Genomic DNA, 23,574 nt, shown 5'->3' with positions numbered 1-23,574 from the left:
CATGGATGGACCTCACACTGAGTTGCAGAGGTATGTTAGGGCTAGTGATGGGCTAGAGCCACAAAGTTTGGATCTGGCTCTGTTGAGCTTCTCCAAAGTTCAGGGGGTGCTTATATCTGTTGTTTTAGTTCAGCTCATTGTAGAGAGACAACCCCTGCTACCTTTGAAGCCAAAGGCAGTTTTGCGACCGACATCAATAGGAGCAGGTTTGTGCCCAGGTTTGAGGAACCAGCCACATCTCCAAAGATGGGAGATCTTGGGAATTGGCTAGGGTTGTGGGTTGGTTTAGGTTCAGGCCCATATGTAAATTTAAGGGTCAGTGTGAAACGGACCACAAAAATTGTGGGGCACTTAAGTTGATCCCAACAAGTAGGGGATGCTGCTGGAACACAAGCTCCATGCGGTAGGGGGATACAGAAACGGAAAACACATCCATAAATCCACAAGATGGTGTGTGCATTTGTGGGACTGCCTTCCTGACAGCATGAGGGTCCGTGTCCTTACTCTGCCGTTGCTCAGTTACTCTGCTTCCTGGAAAACTAGCGAAGGGGTGAACGTGAGTCATGAACAAGGAGCCTGGAACTTGGATGCTGTTAAATTCAGGCTTAGGAGAGGGCTCCTTTCCTACTCACATCAGAGCTGCAGCAGAAGGGAGACAGGCCAGCATCTCTTTCGCTGATCTGTGGTGTGTGGAAGGACCTGACCTCTGTGTGAATTCTAACACTGGCATTCGAGTCAGAACCCAGAATAGCGTGTCAGCTGCAATTGAGCAAGATGTATTCATGGGGATCGGTGAGGGTGACAGTGGACGTCATCTTTCCATTAGCACAAAGAGAATGTGTCCTTGGGATCTCAATAGAGAATGAGCAGGGGCCAGGACCCAAGTACTCATTTTCCCTTCTACTCCTCCCCATCCCTCCAAGTACTCATTTTCCCTTCTACTCCTCCCCATCCCTCCACATACTGCACAGTTGCCTTTAGAAAATGTGATTGTGGCACATAAAGCAAATCTCCAGATAACTGATGCCTGACCTTTTGAAATGCCCGAGCAGTTCGAAAGATGGAATCTGGCTTTCATGGGAAATTTTGAGGTGACTTTCGGTTTTGAACCGGAACGAAAAGTCGAAACGCTGGAAATGTTTGCCAGACAAAAAATTCCCCCGAGTTTAGAACTGCAAGCATCAAAAAGGACAATGCAGCGTTTGCGAACGAAACAAAACAACTCTGACCCGCGGAAACGACACTTCTCCTCTTGATCCTTCCGAGAGGAAAATTGAAAAATTTCATGGAAAACAACATTTTCCCCATTGAAAATGTCAATTTTGATAAAGCAGCATTTTCTAATGGGAAATTTTTTTGTGTAAAAAAAACCGTGACCAATCCTAAAAGGTGCTGCACCCATCCTATTGACTGCAGTGGGAACAGAAAGTTCTCAGCACCTTGTAGGGATGGGGCTCTTACACAGAAAGTGCTCTCACCACTTCCCTATGAATGTTTTCTGGGTTTGCCCTTGGCTCGGACCCCGTCCCTGACCCTGCGCCCCACCCCAGTGAAGCGGCCTTTGCTTTCTGTTCATTCACTCTCCATTTCGTCACAACCTACTCGAAGTCACATAGCTGCTGCCGTGGGTGAAAGTCCTCTTCTCCATTCCACTCCCTCCGCCATGGGCTGTTTTGTGTCCAGTGCTGCTCCCTCCTTCTGTGAGAGACAAGCACAAAATGAGACTTTCTGTGGCCAGAAGAGATGAGGACAAGAGCAAAAGACGCTGCGGGATGAGGCACCAGGCACCCACAGCTGGTGTTATGCTCTGTTACAGAGCCAGGGCCATGGCTGAGGAGGTGTCTTTGGAACTGTGTACAGTAGTTGGAAGGAGTTATCAGTGCTGGGGAAGCCAGCCAGCCTGAACCTCTTCTCTTTCTCCGGGCTCTGACATTCCAGCTGCCACAGCAAGGAAAGTGCTCAGATCATCACTTTCCATCCAGGTTGCACGCAAGTCTCTTCTCAAGTCTCTTCTCAAGCAATTGCACGCTGGTGCCAAGAGCACATAAGATTCACCCAGGTTGGTAAAGGGAGGTATAACTGACCCTTTACGTGCCCCGAGGAGATTCATCTTGAGGGAAGGCAGGTTTTAAGGCCACGTCTATATGTACACCACGGCAGCCCAAGCTTTGAAGAGGCTCTATACCAACAGGAGAGAGCTCTCCCGTCGGCACAAAAACCCCACCTCCGCGAGCGGCAGAAGGTGTGTTGGTGGGAGAAGCTCTCCTGCCAACATAGCTGTGCGCACGAGTGCTTATGTCAGTATAACTGAGGTCGCTCAGAGGGGTGGGAGATTCACAGCCCTGAGTGACATAAGTTTTGCTGACATAGGCAGGGTAGACATTTTTCTACTGGCGGAAGAGAAGCTGGGGGAGATATAGGAGCCCTGCCCGTGGCAGCTGCTGTGGAGATGAGCTAAAGCAGCACCCCCATAGCCACTCTATCTTTGTCCCATCCCCAGCCAGTGCCACCCTTTTTTGGGTCTGTTTTTTGGGTGGCCTTAGTCTCCTATGGGCCTAAGATTTCTCACCCTCATCCCTGGGAGATGTTTCTTCTCTGGAACCCTGCACCCTGGCATAATCCCTTGATAGATCTGGTCTGGGAGTCTTCACAGACCATCCCTTGCTCCTTTCTTTCCCACTCAAATGGGCCCCCAAACCCTGTCTATTCTAATGATCAAGAAGCACTTTTTCTGGGAGGTGGGGGGGTTCTGAGACCTGCACAGTGCTTCTCTGAGGCTGATGCACTGATACATGAGGACTTGTGCAAACCGCACCAACACACATAAATTGCACGCGTGTGTGCACACACACACTGCTGAGGATGGACAGCACAACATATAATGTCTACTTACTTGGTGGTAAGGACGTCAGTCTTGTGGTTACTGACTCTGTAATAACTGGGGAAAGAAAAAGGTGAGGTTATGGCCCTGAAATCTAGCCAAGCAAGGTGCAAGTTTTATTTTACGTCCATGGAATAATGGGACTCGAATAAAGAAAAATCTTTTAAGACCACAGAGCCAAATGGCTTTCCAGCCAGCTTGGTGGTAGCACACACTCTGTTTGTAGGCTTTGACCCAGTGCTTGTCATTGTACTATCTCAGCTCCTCACAGAATTAATGAACCTGGCCTCACAACAACCCCTTGTGAAAAAGGGAAGGATTATTATGTTAATTTTACAGATGCAGCACTGAGGCATCTAAACCTAAGTCACACAACATGTCTGTGGCAGAATCAGCACTCAGATCTCCAGAGTTCCATGCCAGGGCCCTAATCACAAGGCTGTCCCTGTGGTGAATTAGAGAGGGCACTCTAAATGTTCTTGTAATGCTGGCAGACCCCGGTCGTCGTCGGCCGGGATCAGACCTAGGCTCTTTGGAGCTTAATGCATGAGCCTCGACTGCATGGGCTAAAAGACACTTTTCTCTTAACCAAGGCTGCAGCAGATACATCAGCCTCTAGCTGGTCTCACTGCCACTGAAAGGGGACAGAGTACCACACCAAGCACGCATGGGTGACATACTTCCCCTAGTTGAGGAAGTGCATCCCGAGCTTCAGAGACTTCCCAGTTGATACACTGGACAAGCCCTCACTTGTAATGCTGCCAGACCCCAGTCATCGTAGGCTGGGATCAAACCTGGGATCTCTGGAGCTTAACACACGAGCCTCTACTGAAGGGGTAGTCAACTATTTTTTTCCAAGGTCCACAATTTCTTGGTCAAGGTATAGTCAAGGTCCAGACTCCAGAGAAAATAATGAAAAAATAATAATAACAATCATGATAATCAGTAAATAAAAAGATTTCGGGATCCATTCAAAAGCATCTGGAGGCCCAGATTAGGCCGTGATCCGTCCGTTGACTACCCCATCTCTACTGCATAAGCTAAAAGACACTTCTCTTTTAGCCAAGGTTGTAGCAGACTCATCAATCTCTAGCGGGTCTAGCTGCCACTAGAGGGGGACAGAGCACCACACCCTAAAAGCAGGCCTGGGTTACGCTCCAGAATGTACAATGTGGCCTCTGTTACTAGAGAAATTCATGCTGTTCCATACTGTGGGAAGAATCGGGCCTTGACACCTCAGATAGCTGCACAGTTCAATTCTGGATCCAGGTTCGGATTCTAACCCCCTCTAAAGTTCAGGGTGTTCGGATCTGGGTTTTGTGATTGGGGCCCATCTCTGACAAAAAGATTTTGTTTTAAAAGCTTTTCGTACGTCTTTCAGTGACTTCTGCTCCATCCCGTTTGGTTTTCTTCGTTACTGAGTCCATACCATCGCCGCCTGAGGGGAAAGCACAGAGACCTCATTGAAAGGGACACTGTTTCATAGTCGTTCAATATCAGCACTAGGACATGCTGTAGGCAGAGGTCCTGTCATCCTATCAGCTGGCTGAGAGCCCCAATAGTATCCAAGCGGGTAATGAAGCAGGGATGAATGGTTTGCCCAGACACTCAAAGGACCTTAGTGCAGAGCACCCCATCTAGTTGTTGGAAGGGTTGTAGCCTGAGTGGGGCTCTTTCCTTTTTCAAATCTCTGTTTCTTTTGTCATTAACTATGCCGCTTAGTGCTCGAGGACTTGCTGGGGGACTTCAGTTGCTGCACTCACTCACCCTCTCTACCAACTTACATCTTTGCCAGCTGAAGATTTTGCAGCCATAATATTTAAAAGCCAGCATGATTCATTTTTTTTCTCTTCGTTTTCTCACTTGTCACTCAGCATCTCCTGGAAAGGGGAACATCTGGAGATATTAGATTTTTGTTAACTGCACTATGGACCATGTACAATGTAAATCCATCCCGTATAATGTAGATCCACCCTGTACAATTCATCCTATGTACAATGTAGATCCACCCATATGGCTTCTGTCCATCACATGCATGGCTCTATGGATACACAGTATAGGTCCAGTAATTAGCCCATGCAGGACCCTAAATAGAAGCACAGGGTATGTCCATATAAGCTATATCTATCCAGAGCCAGGCAGCATTGCAAATATGTCCACCAAACTGATGCCCATACGGCACTGTGGCTCTCTATATGTGCCTGTGTGGTCCTATGAATGCATCCCATGTGTCTTGGCGTCCAGTGGAAATTAATGGCATGAATTATGAAAAAGGGAGTTTAATGGTATTTACAATTGCATGGCCTAAGGGTGAAAGAGTGGGGTTATTTTCTTCCTGCCCTATAGACAGTCTTTCACTGTGTGAAGTGCCAGGGACATCTAATGGCTGGTCAGTTTAGTCACAGAGAGATCATCACAGTCAGAGGACATTCCAACTGGACCCCACGCTTTCCCTCTTTCCCCCCATTTAACACTGCCACATGAGTATTACTGGCTTGCTTGGCATTATCCTCCTCTGAAACAGTAGGAGCCTATGGTGTTCCAGCAAGAGCAGGGCTGACTCCAAGAGCCATCCTGGGCAGTCCACACACAAGCCCTGTTTCAGAGTAGCAGCCGTGTTAGTCTGGCGTTCCAGGAGGATGCAGGGAAGGCACACTGAGAAGGATAGAATGATAAAGCCAACAACAGAGATGCAAGAGAGCTGGCTCAAAACATAGGGAGAATTTAGATCTGGATCAAATCCAACCTCATGATTTTATGACTTTAGCGTATCTCTATAATTGCTTATCTCCAGCCCTTCCTCTGAGGTAAGCTTAAATCAGAACACAAGATCCAAAGCCCAGCCCCACATATCTGCTCTGAGCAGGGTTAGACACACAATGTTAAAAACACAGGCAGCTGCAGAAGTTTTGTCTACCCCACTGATTCCAACCTTGCTACCATGGCTGGAACGCCTTGCCAAAGAGCTTAAGTGCAGAGACAGCTGTAGTCATTACTGAAATACCACTCCGACTGAATGCCTTGTATCCTCCTCTAGCCAAAACTATAATCCCAGGCAGCCATAGTACTGTCGTTCCAGGTTTCATAACACACCGGTACTACCAAGAATACTGCAGCTGGTAGGAAAACAAACATCAGCCAGGAGAAAAATCCCGCTGTGAGAAAGAACAGTGCAGTCATTCAGTCCCAGTCTTACTTAGAAGCGATTCCACTGCGTCTGTGGAGCAGTCTCAAATGCTAGAAATGAAATTTTAATCTGCGAAAAGCATGGGAGTCAAATCTGCAGGTGAACTCTCCCCACTGCTGCCAGGGACTCCATCTTATCTGAAGACGTATAGAAAGCATCATATTTAAGGGCTGATTCTGCACAAGATTCGGGCAAAATTCTACACCAACTTCCAAGGTGTTTGGTTTGAGCAAGGGCTCAGGATCAGGCCCTCAAGCACAGATGTGGTTCGCTTTATAGTTTATGAGTTTGATTCTTCAGTGCCTTGCACAGGGTGTCTTTACTTCTACCTGTGAAAAGCGAGGGTGAAATCCTACCACCCTGACAGGAGAGCATGTTACCCTCACTTTGCACATATGTAAATGATGCCACCATGTGAAAGGCAGTGGAGAATCAGACACAATACCTGAAAGAAAAGGAGTACTTGTGGCACCTTAGAGACTAACCAATTTATTTGAGCATAAGCTTTCGTGAGCTACAGCTCACTTCATCGGATGCATACTGTGGAAAGTTTAGAAGATCTTATTATATACACACAAAGCATGAAAAAATACCTCCTCCCGCCCCACTCTCCTGCTGGTAATAGCTTATCTAAAGTGATCACTCTCCTTACAATGTGTATGATAATCAAGTTGGGCCATTTCCAGCACAAATCCAGCACAAATAGCTTGTCTAAATCACTTTAGATAAGCTATTACCAGCAGGAGAGTGGGGTGGGGGGAGGTATTTTTTCATGCTTTGTGTGTATATAAAAAGATCTTCTACACTTTCCACAGTATGTATCCGATGAAGTGAGCTGTAGCTCATGAAAGCTTATGCTCAAATAAATTGGTTAGTCTCTAAGGTGCCACAAGTACTCTTTTTCATTTTGCGAATACAGACTAACATGGCTGTTACTCTAATACCTGAAAGGAGAAGGTGCTGTAATGTCACTGACAAATTTCACCTTTCCCATTTGATGTGGCTTGTCTTTAAATAACTCCTGCTAGGCACAAAACTGCCTAGGAAAACAGACAGGATGGGTTTATAAAGGAAAATATCGATCAATCACTCTGATTAGATACAGGGTAGTTATTCCTCTACCCTATGCTTTATGTAATTGTTCGGAACAGATCTTAGGAATGGCCTTACACAGCTCAATTTAAGTGATAGCAGGTTCATGGAGAATGTGCCCTCTTTCAATCATCAATTAACCTGGGCCAGATTTTTAAAGCTATTTAGGCACATACCTCCAATTGAAATCCCCTTGTCTACTTCTTTGTTTCTACAGATAAAGCCAACCAAACCATTGGCCTGATCCTGTCAACTGCAGTGGGCACACAACCCTTCGCAATTTCAGTGGGAGTCAGAGGGGGGCCAGTATCCCGCAGCATCAGGGCTCTTGTGTATTGTGCCTAGAGAAAGGTCAGGGGGATTTTGGTTTCTGCAAGCCCCTACGACTTTAGTTTCAGTTTAGGGTTTGGTGAAATAATTTCCCTCTATCATCTAATTTAAACTGTTTTGTCTCCAGTGGAAATTTAATTTTGAAACAATATTTTTCACAAGAAATGTAAATTTGTGCTACCAAATAAATAAAGAGTCAGGCTGAGATTTCCAGCTGCCTGAGGGAATTGGAAATCACCTAGGTGGCTATGGAAAGCTCAGCCTCTGGTTCTAGATCTAGCAGGGTAGGGTGGAGGGGAATTAAAGGCAGTTCACATTTTCCCAGAGATAAATGGATCTGAAACCTCAAATGCTTGGTATTCTGTTCTAGAACCCAGGATTTTCAAATGGGTTCCAAGACTCTGAGACTGCATTCATTTTAGCCCGTGCATACCTGTACCGATGTGAGCCGTCCCACTGACCACACTCAAGTCCTTACACAACAACTACATCCACTCCACACAGCGGCCTGCCACTCCCACTGAAATCACCAGGAGTTGTGACTTCAGTGGGCTGACTCACATGAGTAAAATTACTCCCCTTCTTAAGTTTAGCAGGACTGGGGCCTACATTTGGAAAAAAAGACTTCTTCTTTCCCCAGGGTGTGACTTACACCTCTCTGCAGGGTAGCCCTTGACCATTCACCACGAGGAGAAGCTGGTGTCTCCACCATCCTCCTTCCTTGGAATTTCCACCAACACTTGCGGTTAGCTTTAAACGTCACTGCACTAAACTCAGCGGGTGGAAGCTATTGAGTAGATGTGTTCATTGAGCTCACTTCCTGGCCCAGTCAGCTTTCTGGCCAGCACCACTGACTTTTGAAGACTGTTGTCCCTGGCTTTGCAACACCGTAGCCTTTTCCACCACCCGCAAGCTGCCCCAGAGTTTAACGCTGGCAGAAACCGACATAAACATGGGGTAAGTTAGCCACCCCTCCTCTCAAGAATTGGGAACATTCTGCTTTAACACTGTACAGGTAAAATAAGGAGAACACATTAAAATATATCCTTGCAGACAGCTCACAAATCCCTAATGCCAGATTTGACTGCAGGTGCATTTTGCTCCATGTACCAGGTTTATCCCCCACACAGTGGGACTAACACAATTCCCAGCCCTCTCTCCAGCACAGCTACACAACTTGATTTCAGCCGCTGTCAGCGTTGACTTACTGCACCAACTCCTCCTGCTTGGATTCACATAAATATAGCTACGGGCGATGCATGAGACAAAACGGAATAGCTCTGTTGAATCAGAGAAACCATCTGCAATTATCTCTGAGCTACAAGAAGAGACTTGTGAAACATCATAGTTCTCTCGCAATGGCCCTAAGGATGCTTTGGCTTACAATGGGGGCTGAACTGGCCCCTAGCAGCCCCAGGGATCTGGCAAGTGAAGAAGAGGCCTGGGACTGGGAGCCAGGAGACCCCAGTTCTCTCACTGGCTCTGTCATTGACTCACAGTATGAGCCCTGTGCAAGTCATTTCACCTCCGTGCGTCTGTAAAAATGGGGCTCTTGATAGGCGTCCACCTTTGTAAAACGCGTTGAGAGGAATGTATGGGTCCCCATCATGTGGGCGGCTAAGTGCTCTCTGAGAAGCAACCCCTCAGCTCAGTTTGATTTCACTGGGAACAGAGGGTGGTCAACACCTTGCAGGATCAGACCCTAAGGGTACGTCTACAGGGCAAAGAAAAACTCATGGCCCTGAATTGTAGTCAATTGACCCAGGCTCAGGCTGCGGGGTTAAAAGTAACAGTGTAGACATTCCTGCTCAGGATGGAGGCCATGCTCCAAAACCTGGGGAGGGGGGAGAGTTTCAGAGCTTGGGCTCTACGTTAAGCAGGAACGTCTACATTGCTATTTCCAGCCCCACAGCCTGAGTTCCAGGAGGCCAACTCAATTGACCTGGGCTCTGAGACTCAGTGCCATGGGTTTTTCTTTGCAGTGTAGATATACTCTTAGCGTGCAAACTGTTATTATAATGGTCGAGCCATACCAGGTGTCCATGCAAATATTTTGCAGATAATCACTCTTTCTCTCTCTCTGCTATTGTATATAGAGTTTTATAATCTATTTAACTGGTCTTAGTATGCAATGTGCACTCATCAACATAGGAAAAGTCCCACTGAGGCTGGCCTTTTATGCTTACTTTACAGTTTAAATGATAAAGCACCTAAGGATGTTCAGCCAGTCCCAGGTGCCTTGATTAGCCGGATATTCTGATCCCTCTGCTTATTTTAGGAACTAGATATTACTTGCACACAACACTAACAGTGATTGTTCCATACTTCTTGTCAACAGGGCAACGTCCTAAATTATTTTATATTTATGCAAGCATATTGTAATGGAAACAATTTAAAATAGCCATGGATGGTGCACATTCTGTTAATTCCTACATGGATCATTTCTGTTTTCACATCAGATATTGTGGCATTCTCACGTCAGGTGGATAGAACCCATCTCGATTCTCTTAGCCCCACCTGTACTTCTGCAATAATACACTCTCATCAAATGGCGAGATAAATGTTTAATGGAGCCGAAAACCTTTCATCCTATTCTATGTGAAGAATTCCACAGAACTCACTGATTGTGGATAAAACAGGCTCTATAAAGAACACTGAGGATTTCATTTAGGAACAAGTGCCACTCCTTCCCTGATATCTAACATGCTTCAAGGTGTTTCCTTACTGTGAGTCAAACCTTTTCAGGTTTCACAGTCCTTGGATTAATATCAGAACAAAACAGCAATATGCTTACCTTGACCCAATAGTCTAGGAATCTGACAATCCTATTCTGCTTTAAAAGCCATTCAATTTCAGTTGACTGTCAAGTCATTTTTTATCTCAGTGGTTCTGGTATCTGAGGCAGATCTGATTTGTGTGTGGTCTGCAAACAGCTGGCTAGTCTAAGTGGGAAAAGTATCAGGAACTCTTGCCTTAGCTAATGGCATCCATTTGTGTGGAAGCATAATCCACTGGATAGTGTGTATTATGCTTCCCTGTCTGTGCCTGATTCGCAGATAATGTGAGTATGTTGCTCAGGCTTTGGTGAATAAAATAAATATACCAGCCTATATGCTATGATATCACTCAATTAAGTGAAATGCAGGTCAAATTCTGCTCTCAGTCATACCAGCATGAATCTAGAATAACTTTATTGACTTCAGTGAAGTTATTCTGCATTTACAGAAGTGCAAGATCAGAATCAGACCCTATGTGTGTTCTGTTTGCTTGTTGTATAGATTAATTTAAATGTTGATAATAATGGTGAATTGGGGGAGGTGCACAACCAAGATTTCGATATGTTGTAAGGGTCAGATTCTTCACTAACATCCAGCAGCAGCCTTGTTGAAGTCAACGTGTGTTGTTTCTGATGGCAGGATTTGGGGCACTGCCTGGATTTTCTTTGCAGTGCATAATATGCTACTTTCAATTATATGTCCATCTAGTTGCATTGCTCAAAGAAAAACAGATCCAAATCCAAAGCAAGAACATTTTGTTCTGCACAAGTCACTCATTCCTGTTCTAAAGAGGGAGTTAAAAATTCCTATGCAATAATACTTTGCACTCTCCAGCAGTGGATCTCAAAGTGGGTAATTGCTATAATCACCATTTTATAGATGGAGAAACTGAGGCACGGAAAGGTGAAGTGACTTGCCATTGAGCATCAGTTTCAGAGACAGGAATAGAACGCAGGACTCCTGACTCACAGGACCAGGCTCTAATCACTAGATCATGCTGTGCAAAGGATTAAAGGTGACTGGTAAACAAACATTTGATCATTTTCACTGAACTAACTTTTAAAAGTGTGATACAATCCTTGGCCTTGTAATCTTAAATGCAAACACATGTGTCCAAAAGTTTGTGCTACATGACTCACTACTGATAAGTAACTGTTCTTTGGAACGGTTTTATCTTAAAGAAAAGTTGGAGCCTCTTTTGGAGTTGGAGCAGCACAAACCGCCACTTTAAAGTAGCACCTGCTGCTGTCTGAACTGCAGCTCAATGCACCTGGTGCCCCAGTATACCCCGAACCAGATTCTGCTTCCAGTACTAGAGCATACAATCTATTGTCAATCCTCTGATGCATTTCAATTATGTTCATTTTTTTAAAGCAATCCCAAAGCTCCTTGCATTTTGCAGTGTAGTCTTTCTTCCAGATCCTAACACAGACCATCAACCTATGCACCATCCCATTTGCATAATGAGTTCACAATTAGCATTCAAAGAAAAATACCTATGTCTTGGTTTATAGTTCCCATTTCTCAGCACATCAACCATTTTAACTTAGCATCCAGTTAAAAAGCAACCCTCTCTTGCAAATTTATAAACCAAAATAACCCAGAACATAAAGATTTGATAGTCTTTTTACATTGTATGTCCCATAGTAGAAAGTACATTTCCTATATTTTACTAGAGAATACAGGTTTTTCCCCTATAGGAATACAGGCTTCCCCCAGAAGAAAAACAGGACACTTTATTTCTTCTTCTTTATGTTACTTACCTACAGTTCTTCAGTTAAAGACTGGAAATCCTCTTTCTCCTCAACCGTTTCCTTTCTATCAAAATTGGCCACCTACTCTTTATACCACATCCCTACAAAGGTGTGTTGAATCTGAGTGATCCTCCAGGAATGTTCACTTCTTCTTGTAGTTAATATATTCTATCCCACTCCCCCTGGTCCTTTCCTATTTCTTTGCTTCTAAACAAGTCCTGACAAAGGTGTGTCATGGTTTCCTGCCTCACTCCACCCTTCTAATTATCAGACACTCAGTGAAACAAAGTCTGCCTCTAGGAATCAAACTTTTTATTGAAGGCAAGAAAGCATCTACATACCTGCTTAGATAGATTAACCATTTAGATACATGGGGAACAAAGGCTGATGTCAGAGGAAATGTCCTATTATGGCTTTGCTTCCTCATACATGATCTACACATTTTAGGTGTGAATTTCATCTGCGTTAGCTTTTTTTACAGAAGGTTTGTAGAATTCTAGCTGGCATCTCTGCAAGGGTAACTGAGGCTGAATGTTATGCAACTTGTGTGCAATGGGCCAGATCCACAGCTAGTGGGTAATTGGCATAGCTCCACTGAAGTCATTGGCCCCGTACTGTATTTAAACCACCATCAATATTTATGCAGTATTCAGGAGGCAGTTCTGATAATAGATAAGATGCACCAAAATCATGAGGACAAACATCTCCGCCAGGTTCCACCTATGCAACCCAACTGCGTGAGGGATTGGCACTTGGTGTAATCGATAGAAGAACGCAACCCAGCATCTTTACTTTTCCATTGACGTCAGTGGAATTGCACCGGTGTAATGGAGAGGAGATTGGGATCCATTATCTTTGGTTCCTTGCAGTACATTTTCTGCAGTGCATAGGATAGTGGTTCAGACACAGTGCTTCCCGGCCACCCCAAAAGCTAGCTCATCTGCCTTCTGGCTGCAGAGAGCTGGGTGGAAATCTTTTTGGAGCTCATCAAGTCAGCTCCTAGATCATTCAGAATGGTAACCACAGAGCAGTACAAAGCACTCACCCTACCTCAGGGAGGAGCAGGGCCAGTGTACAAGTCAGATAAACTGCATAAAGTAATTACATTAATTTAGGAGCCATGGGGCCTGATCCTTGGGTCTGGCCAAACTGCATTTAGCACAGGACCTGATGGGGGAAGGCTTCCAGTGATTTCCATACACCCCCCCTGAATTTCCCCAAGGCCCCCCTCCCCCAGTTTTGTGAACTAGAAACATGCCAATTTAGTGACTGTTTGGAAATCTGAATTGAAATTGAAACATTAATACACACTTTAAAAGCATATACAGTGTATGATAAAATACGTGTATCTGAAAAAGTATCATAGATTTGAAAAGTATGAACATGGACTAGCTTCCTTATACAGTTGTTTTTTATGATAATGTCAGTGCATTCATTTTGGTGACATTGGCCAACCTAATAATTTCAAATGATGATTTGTAAGCGAAGTCTAAATGAACTCTCCCTGACAGCTAGTGACGAGCTGGGGCTGGGGGGAAAGGCTTCAGGACCAGATTATATTTACATTCACACCTAATCTACCTAGGTACCCAGCAAACAGAGCTGTGTTGCCCAAGTGATAGATTTTGGCTGGGGTTGGGTTAGAAGGTGACTTGAATGTGGGGGGAGGGGGGGAATGAAATGTTCTTGTTCTTATTGTATGAGTAAAGGGAAGTAGAACTGTACTTAGCCTGTGCTGATTGAGGGCATCAAGAGAGAGGGTGGAGACCTGTCCTTCTCCACTGTTTAAAGATAGAGCTGATTAGGCTCCATAGATAGTCTTTTGTTTTGTTAAGTGACAACTACAGCTGAAATCACTGATAATCAGGTCTAAGTGCTTAGATCTGCTGTGGGACAGTGTTTATGTGGAAGACACAGCTCAGACTGTACTAGCTGCGAGGTTCCCCCCTAAGAGCTCAGCTGAAATCACTGAGAGCTGGGTGGAACCTCAAGAGACTAACTTGCAGAGGTCACAGTGGCAGGTGGCAGCAGAAGGTGACCACGCAGGGCCATTGGAAACAGAGCAGTGGAGTGAACGGTGGCACAACAAACAGCAGTGGCCAGAGTGAACAGTGAGCAGCTGGAGGAACGAGCAAGGTGCCTTTTTGCCCCGCACCTGCGAGGTGTACTCATGTGAAAGCACCTCTGAACTCTGAGTCTCCACTGACCAAGGACAACACCGGTGAGTGCGGTGTTGTCATAAATATAAAGGGAAGGGTAAACACCTTTAAAATCCCTCCTGGCCAGAGGAAAAACCCTTTCACCTGTAAAGGGTTAAGAAGCTAGGATAACCTCGCTGGCACCTGACCAAAATGACCAATGAGGAGACAAGATACTTTCAAAAGCTGGGGGGAGGGAGAAACAAAGGGTCTGTCTGTGTGATGCCTTTGCCGGGGACAGAACAGGAATGGAGTCTTCGAATTTAGTAAGTAATCTAGCTAGATATGTGTTAGGTTATGATTTCTTTAAATGGCTGAGGAAATAAGCTGTGCTGAAAGGAATGGATATTCCTGTCTGTGTCTTTTTGTAACTTAAGGTTTTGCCTAGAGGGATTCTCTACGTTTTGAATCTAATTACTCTGTAAGGTATTTACCATCCTGATTTTACAGAGGTGATTCTTTTTACTTCTATTAAAATTCTTCTTTTCAGAAACTGAATGCTTTTTCATTGTTCTTAAGATCCAAGGGTTTGGGTCTGTGTTCACCTATGCAAATTGGTGAGGATTTTTACCAAACCTTCCCCAGGAAGTGGGGTGCAAGGGTTGGGAGGATTTTGGGGGGAAAGACGTTTCCAAATGGCTCTTTCCCAATAATAAACCTGGTTAGACGTTTGGTGGTGGCAGCAAAAGTCCAAGGGCAAAAGGTAAAATAGTTTGTACCTTAGGGAAGTTTTAACCTAAGCTGGTAAAAGTAAGCTTAGGAGGTTTTCATACAGGTCCCCACATCTGTACCCTAGAGTTCAGAGTAGAGAAGGAACCTTGACAGGTGTGGTGGAGGGAAAAGTGAGGGGCACGTTAAATAAACATTTGTTTGTTGGACTATATTTTAGTGACTTTGCTCCAGAATGCTAGATTTGTGACTGGGAATGGAAACTTATGTTTCCTAGTAGGCCAAGATTTTTAAAATGCATTATTTGCCAAGGTTGTTATCTCTCATCATTGCTATCTTGAGAGGTCATTATGTTGGGGAGTTTCTGTACTAAACATTTTTATTATTATAATTAATTTTTTACATAAGAATGGTCATACTGGGTCAGACCAATGGTCCATATAGTGCCGTATCCTGTCTTCTGACAGTGGTCAAGGCCAGGTGCTTCAGAGGGAATGAACCGAACAGGTAACCATCAAGTGATCCAACCCCTGTTGCCCATTCCCAGCTTCTGGCAAACAGGCTAGGGACACTCAGAGCATGGTGTTGCATCCCTCCCCATCCTGGCTAATAGCCACTGATGGACCTATTCTCCAGGAATTTATCTAGTTCTTTTTTTAATCCTGTTATAGTTTTGGTCTTCACAGCATCCCCTGGGAAAGAGCTCCACGGGTTGACTTCATGTTGTGTGAAGAAATACTTCCTTTTGTTTATTTTAAACCTGCTGCCTATTAATTTCATTGGGTGACTGCTAGTTCTTGTGTTATGTGAAGGATTAAATAACATTTACGTATTCACTTTCTTCGCACCAGTCAACATTTTATAGACCTCTATCATATCCCCCCTTAGTCGTCTCTTTTCTAAACTGAAAATTCCCAGTCATTTTAATCTCTCCTCCTGTTTCATACCCCTAATCATTTTAGTTGCCCATCTCTGTACCTTTTCCAATTCCAATATATCTTTTTTTGGGATGGGGTGACCAGATCTGCACACAGTATTCAAGGTGTGCATGTACCGTGGATTTATATAGAGGCAATATGATATTTTCTGTCTTATTATCTATCGCTTTCTTAATGAATCCCAACATTCTGTTTGCTTTTAGTATTGCTGCTGCACATTGAGTGGATGTTTTCAGAGAACTATCCACAATGACTCCAAGATCTTTCTTGAATGTTAACAGCTAATTAAGACTCCATCATTTTGCATGTATAGTTGGGATTATGTTTTCCAATGTGCATTACTTTACATTTATCAACATTGAATTTCATCTGCCATTTTATTGCCCAGTCACCCAGTTTTGTGAGATCCCTTTGCAACTCTTCGCAGTCTCCCTGGGACTTAACTATTTTGAATAGTTTTGTATCATCCGCAAATGTTGCCACCTCACTGTTTACCCATTTTTCCTGATCATTTATGAATATGTTGAACAGTTATGGTCCCAGTACTGACCCCCCTCAGGGACACCACTATTTATCTCCCTCCATTCTGAAAACTGATAATTTATTCCTACCCTTTGTTTCCTATCTTTTAACCAGTTACTGATCCATGAGAGGACTTCCCTCTTCTCCCATGATGGCTTACTGTTCAAAAGTCAATTTAAATTAAACACCTTTTTTTTAAAATTTATATTTTTTTCGAAATCTAGACCTGTTATGTGTTTTGATGTAACTTGCACTATCCTTATGTTAAATTTGAATTATCCTAACAAAACATTTACTTTATTCATATCTCTTTTATTTGTTGCAGATCAAAGTGAAAATGAAAAGACAAAAAACAGTACAATTTTTCCGCTCAAAGGCCTCAAAAACTAACCAAGGTGAAGAACACATCAAGAACCAAGAACATATCAACATGTCATCTGAACAGTCAAGTGGTGTATCTACATCCGACCAGCCCAAAGCACAAATACAGCTATCTACTGAAGAACCAAAACCTAAAGGCATTTCCCGATGTTTGTCGGTCAAAGTGTTCCCATTTATTGAAGTTACAAAAGATGGCTACTGGCGCACCTCTTGCAAAAAAGCTTACGAAGAAGGAAAGCTTCCCAATGCTGTAACTGGTAAAAGTGGAGGAGCTGGGTTTGCCAGACCGATCAGCAAAGCCAGTGCTGACAAACTACATGAAAAGGCAGCAGAACACCAGGCCTCTGGAGTGCATCAACATGCAGAAAGCCTTATAAGCCCCCTTTCAAAGCCCATTTTAGAAGTACTTAATGAGGCTGTTAAGAATGCTGGAGACACAACACAGTTCATGAGAACAAACATGGCTGTGGCCTCCTACTTTCTACTTAAGCAAGAGATGCCACACACTACAAACTGGAGGCCAATGTGAAGTGCATTGTCACTTGTTCATCCTGAAGTTGAACACTGGTTCTGAACAAGACCAGCAAATGCTCACTGTCTTTCTGCAAGAAACTCAACTGACGGGCTAGAAGCATGCGGTGCAACAGTGAAAGACTCCACAGCTGAAAAAGTGAAGAACTCTCTCAGCACATTCAAAAAATTTGCATACATGGCTGATGAATGCACTGATGCAAATGGGCATCAAGTATTGAGTGTACGTTATCTTGATGTCAGTGGTAGGCCAGTAGATGCATTTCTAGATGTTCAAGTTATAGAAGACACATCGGCTGCATCTCTGACAACCCACATCTTAGAAGAGTTAAATGCTTGACAGTTGGACCCCAAACAGATGGCTGCTTGTGCATTTGATGGAGCTGCAAACTTCTCTGGAAGACATGCTGGAGTACAAGCTTTGCTCAGAGAAAAGTGTCACCCTAATCTCTCCTATACACACTGCAGAGACCATCTACTCCAACTAGCACTAGTACGAGCTGCAGAATCTTCAAAAGACATTAAAAAAGCTATAAATGTAATGTCTTCGTTTTATTTTTTTTTTCAGCAAGAGTCCAAAAAGACTGAATATCCTGGAAAATATAGAAGATACACTGGGACTGAAGTTCAAATTAGTCCAACCTGGGAAAACCCACTAGCTTTCTCATGAGCGATCCTTGGCTGTTATCTTAAAATTACTCCAGCCATTATTACTGGCTTTGGAAAGTATCTACCAAGATGGGATGGATCTAAGTAGTGAGGCTGGTGGATTACTTTTGCTATTATGTTCAGAGAAGACTATTGCCATTCTCTCTCTCGTAAGTCTACTGTTGAAACCACTTGGGTTATTAAACAATGCCATCCAGGCATCTGCTACAACAGTAGTAGATCTTTGTCCAGCAATAGAAGCTACATTTGGATCAATCAGAGAGCTATCCATTGAAAAAGTACTGGAAGAAGCAAAGACTTCAGTCCAGAAGTTGACTAATGAAGGCATTTATATTGAATCCTTAAGTGAAGAAGACAAGAAGTGTTTGTTAAGACAACTGAAAAAGTACACAGACTTGATCCTTAAAAATCTTCAACAGCGACTTCTAGATTCTACTCAACCTCTACATAGCTTTTACAGATGCCTGTCCTATAAAACGCCAACAGTTGAGTGGAGTGAGGCACTACCCGCAATGGGGCTGCCATGTGATCAGGTCAGAACAGAAAATTTGAACACAGAGTGGAATATCATACGACGAATGAATGAAGATTTGACTTCAACTTCTTTTTTATCATCACTAGTGTCTCGACCTGACCTTTGTGTGCTGTTTCCTGGGATGAAAGAAGTAGGAATTCATCTCTTGCTACTCCCAGTCACAACAGCTACCATTGAGTGTTCTTTTTCGTCATTGAATAGAATTTTGTGTTTTGCCTTCTGCCTGATCATGTGAATGAACTAATGAGCATATCAATTGAAAGAATGGAAGTACCGGACACATGAGAAGCCACCAAAGATGAAAGAAAGAGAAGCCACCAAAGAAAGCATTGCATTCAAGAAGTTCATTAACAGAGTTGTGCAAAATTATAACAAGAAACCAAGAAAGATGTAGACCAAGGGCTTCCCCAGCCCCACTGAGTCACTGGAGCTGCACAAAGGAACTGCACTGGAGTGGAAGGTCTGGGCCTTCGTTTTAAAATAGTGCCCAGAAATTGTTCCAGGACTGGAATAACACCCCCCTTCCGCCAATCTTTATTTTCTACTTTTCATAAAAGAAATAAATTAAATAAAAAGTGATAAAAATCTTGCTAAACTAAGAAAACATAAGTACATATTTTGGATCATCTGGTGACGGCAATGACTAAGAAACCGGATAAGTGCTTCTTGGCAACAGACTGTTTGTGGAGCTGATTCGATGACTCATTTTGTCAATTGCTTATTGAACTTCCAAAGGCTGTGTGGGAGATAACATAGATTCCTTAAAAGGAAACAGAAAAAATTCACACGTTGGAAACTGCTGGGTCAGGACTTAAAAGGGAAGATTTGGGGGGAATTGAGTGGCTTAGATGGTGGGTAAAATTGTTGTCATCTGAGGGCTGTTTGATGGCCTTGGTGAAATCCAGCTCCTAGTGGACAGGCAGGTGTCCATCCATATCACTCATCACAAGGTCACAAAGGCACAAGGTCCTGATTTACAGAGGGGCTGAGTATTCACATCTCCAGCTAAAGTAAATGGGAACTATAGGTAATCAGCACTGCTGAAAATCAGGGCTTAACTGCCTCCCAGTTTGACTGCCTCAGCGGAGAGGCTGTAGACTAAATGGGTCCTGGAGTCTGAACTCAACTAACACTCTATACTGGTGGTCCCTTCAGGATAAGGAAAAGAGACATTTGTATTGGAGTGGGAGCAACTTGCAATTCTGTAACTGAGATCTGTTCATGATGTGATTATTACACTGTGGGACACTTCTGAAGTTTGCTTCCTGGAATGTGCTCCATGACACTGAGCATATTCCATTACTAGACACTGAGGTCTAGTAATACCCACCCCTTGCCCTTGTAATAGCAGGAAATTGGGTGTACCTGTTTCTAACAGGTATCTCCCACTCATTGGTCCATAGTACAGCAAAAAAAAAAAAAAAGAGTCTTGACAATTTACCCAGGGGAAATTCCAGTTAATCTGTGTCTTTGTCCTTGAATAGTCAAACAGTGGACTCTAAACAGTCCCTTGCTTTGAGCCATCTTTACAGATCCACTTGACGCAGAGAAAGATGAGATGGAAAGGAGAAGATGGTGGTCTGACATGAACAGTTTCTGGCTGTGATGGATGTGAATAAAGCTTTCTTCTCCCTGGCTGCAGCATCCAAGAAACTTTGCACAGGTGAACTATTCTGGGATGTAGACAGCACTGGAGTGCAATCTCCAATTAAAGACTTGCCTCTCCAGGCTGGCAAAATCCAGTGGAGGGACTTTGGGTCTGTCATTGAGGGAGACTTTCCATGCATCCTTTTGCAAGGGCAAGATGCCAGAATCTCTCAAATGAGGGACTGCTAGACCCATGCTCAAAAAGCACTTGTCAGGGCTGACAATCTCACCCATTACTGGCCTCTCTCTACCCTTTCTGTTGTGGGGAGGATTATTGAGGAGGTTACGGACAAAGCAGCTCTGGCACTATCCTCAGATTTCCTTTTCTGCTTTCACTCTGGTGTCAGGCCTGGGTATGGGACGGAGATTGCTCTAGACTTGATGGTCTCTAATCTCTTTCTATGGATGGACAAAGCTCAAGCATCTGTGCTCATTCTTTTAGCTTCCTCAGCTGCGTTCATCCCATTGACTATGTGGTGTCGATAGGTTTACAGATCCTGGCAGAGATAGATGGAATCACTCTTGAGAGGCTCTTTTCATTTCTGAAAGCGTCTACAGGGTTGTCTTATTGCTCCTCTGCCCCAAGAGTCTCTCAATAGGGGATAAATATTCCACAGTTCTGTTCTGTCCCTGTTCAATGTGCCACCGGGGAGACAGAAAGGTGTTTGCGGTCCCAGTGGCCCCTGACGACACTCAGCTTTGAGTCTTTTTTTATCACACATGTCCAGCGTGGCCTTTCAACTTTCCTAGCACCTGGCCAAAACTGGGGCTTAGACGAGTGTTAATTGAAGATCATTTCAGATAAAACACAGGTGATGCTCATGGGATGAAGGAAACAAGCAGAGGTGACATTGACTCCTTTGATGATGGGAGCACGCCTGCCTTTTGTTAAACAGGTTCACAATCTAGGGGTTCTGCTGGGTCCTCAGCTGATCTGGATGACCAGATAGCAGCAGAAGCCAAAGACCCATTCTAGCAGCTGAGGACTATGGGGGTTGTGTGTGATGTCAGAGCTAGAGGCTGGCAGGAATGTGACATAGGAGTCATTATGGCAGCTCTATACTTTGTGAGGGCTCCCCTACACATGGGTGGCAGGATACACTGGCTTGGATGCTTTACGTCACTGGAGTAGTGGTGAAGCAGTTGGAGCAGGGCCTGTAATCTGGCCCTACGTCAGATGCATGAATACATTGGAAATATAAATCAATGAGCACAAAAGCAGTAAGAAGCCTACCGCTGAGTTAGAATAATTCACACAACGCACAGTCAACCTGTGGAACTCTTTGCCAGAGGATGTTGTGAAGCCCAAGACTATAACAAGAATTTTAGTTATAAGCTAGGGACGCATCAACTGGAAGTAACGGAGGAGGAAAAGGACCTTGGAGTATTGGTTGATCATAGGATGACTATGAGCTGCCAATGTGATATGGCTGTGAAAAAAGCTAATGTCGTCTTGGGATGCATCAGGAGAGGTATTTCCAGTAGGGATAAGGAGGTTTTAGTACCGTTATATAAGACACTGGTGAGACCTCACCTGGAATACTGTGTGCAGTTCTGGTCTCCCATGTTTAAGAAGGATGAATTCAAACTGGAACAGGTACAGAGAAGGGCTACTAGGATGATCCGAGGAATGGAAAACTTGTCTTATGAAAGGAGACTCAGGGAGTTTGGCTTGTTTAGCCTAACTAAAAGAAGGTTGAGGGGAGATATGATTGCTCTCTATAAATATATCAGAGGGATAAATACCAGAGAGGGAGAGGAATTATTTAAACTCAGTACCAATGTGGACACAAGAACAAATGGATATAAACTGGCCACTAGGAAATTTAGATTAGAAATTAGACGAAGGTTTCTAACCATCAGAGGAGTGAAGTTTTGGAATAGCCTTCCGAGGGAAGTAGTGGGGGCAAAAGATCTATCTTGCTTTAAGATTAAACTCGATAAGTTTATGGAGGAGATGGTATGATGGGATAACATGGTTTTGGTAATTAAATATTCATGGTAAATAGGCCTAATGGCCTGTGATGGGTTTTTAGATGGGGTAAGATCCAAGTTACCCGGGAAATAATTTTCTGTAGTATCTGGCTGATGAATCTTGCCCATATGCTCAGGGTTTAGCTGATCGCCATATTTGGGGTCGGGAAGGAATTTTCCTCCAGGGCAGATTGGAAGGCCCTGGAGGTTTTTCGCCTTCCTCTGTAGCATGGGGCACGGGTCACTTGCTGGAGGATTCTCTGCTCCTTGAGGTCTTCAAACTACAATTTGAGGACTTCAATAGCACAGATATAGGTGTGAGGTCTTTTTTAGGAGTGGTGGGTGAAATTCTGTGGCCTGCATTGTGCAGGAGGTCAGACTAGATGATCATAATGGTCCCTTCTGACCTAAATATCTATGAATCTATGAAACAGGGTTCAAAAAAGAACTAGATAAATTCATGGACGATAGGTCCATCAATGGCTATAAGCCAGGTTGGGCAGGGATGGTGTTCCTAGCCTCTGTTTGCCAGAAGCTGGGAATGAGCAACAGGGAATGGATCCCTTGATGATTCCCTGTTCTATTCATTCCCTTTAGGGCACCTGGCATTGGCCACTGTTGGAAGACAGGATACTGGACCTTATGGTCTGACCCAGTATGGCCATTCTTAAGTTAATAAAACAAGTGTGTCACACTGCATCTGTTGTGAGTACAGATGTAGCGAGAGTCAATGGAGTTACAGCAATTTACACCTTGCACCGAAAAGGATGTTATCGTCACATATGGTAAACTCATGATGATATCTGTAAACGGGCTTCCATACTTTGCCAGGGCATGCCCCTATCTTTTTTTCTCTATACACAATGTGTGCTCAAAGATAAATCAGTTAAACTGAACTACCTGGTCTGGTCACAGTGTGCTGTTGGCTCTCTTCTCGTAGCTTAAAGAAAACATCGTACATTCATACGCTGGAAATATGCCTGGGAGCCAAATATTGTTGTCGTCCGCAACTTGAAAGAGAGATGAATATCAGATGATGAAGAGGGAACACTTGCAGAAAAATGTTCAGGCAATTCTGTTCCTATTGACGTGTTTCCATGGGGTTTGTGGCTAGTGATTCAGACTTGATTTTGGTTATAACATTGCATGTCCACACAAAGACTGTTAACAAAAGGAGAAGAAGACCACACCTATCTCTGTTAGCAACTGCAGCTCCTAAAGAACCTCTGCTTTGCACATTCAAGCCATGGCAGCAGCTTAACCCATCAGACCTCATTCACTTATTCACTCTTTGACTCAATGTTTGTAGTCTGCATCTTATGCATCACGTGAGAAATTCATCATGAATAACCCAAGGCATGAAAGGAAGCCTGTAGGTGACTAGCCATTGCCTTTGGAGTACCTGGAGGGGAACACCTCCACAAACAGGGCCAGGATACAAGAACAACACTATTCATACCGTGAAGCTGTCGGCTGCCAAAGCACTCCA

General features: G+C 44.0%; 1 protein-coding gene across 1 annotated transcript in view; it reads right to left on the bottom strand.

The window, feature by feature from the left end:
* Positions 1-12,190, bottom strand: part of COL17A1 (collagen type XVII alpha 1 chain) — a 65,037-nt gene extending 52,847 nt beyond the window's left edge. Inside the window, exons 1-4 of the mRNA XM_084632964.1 lie at positions 12,031-12,190; positions 4,254-4,319; positions 2,894-2,938; positions 1,603-1,698 (exon numbers count right to left, since the gene is read on the bottom strand). Of these exons, the coding sequence (XP_084489090.1) occupies positions 1,603-1,698; positions 2,894-2,938; positions 4,254-4,308 (196 nt within the window). The 5' untranslated portion in view covers positions 4,309-4,319; positions 12,031-12,190. The remainder of the gene's footprint in view (positions 1-1,602; positions 1,699-2,893; positions 2,939-4,253; positions 4,320-12,030) is intronic.
* Positions 12,191-23,574: the final 11,384 nt, after the last annotated feature.

The sequence above is a fragment of the Lepidochelys olivacea genome (assembly GCF_965140295.1).
Source record: "Lepidochelys olivacea isolate rLepOli2 genome assembly, chromosome: 7".
Classification (NCBI taxonomy): Eukaryota; Metazoa; Chordata; order Testudines; family Cheloniidae; genus Lepidochelys; species Lepidochelys olivacea.
The sequence above is the reverse complement of the archived record's forward strand: the minus strand, read 5'-3'. Positions and strand labels throughout refer to the sequence as shown.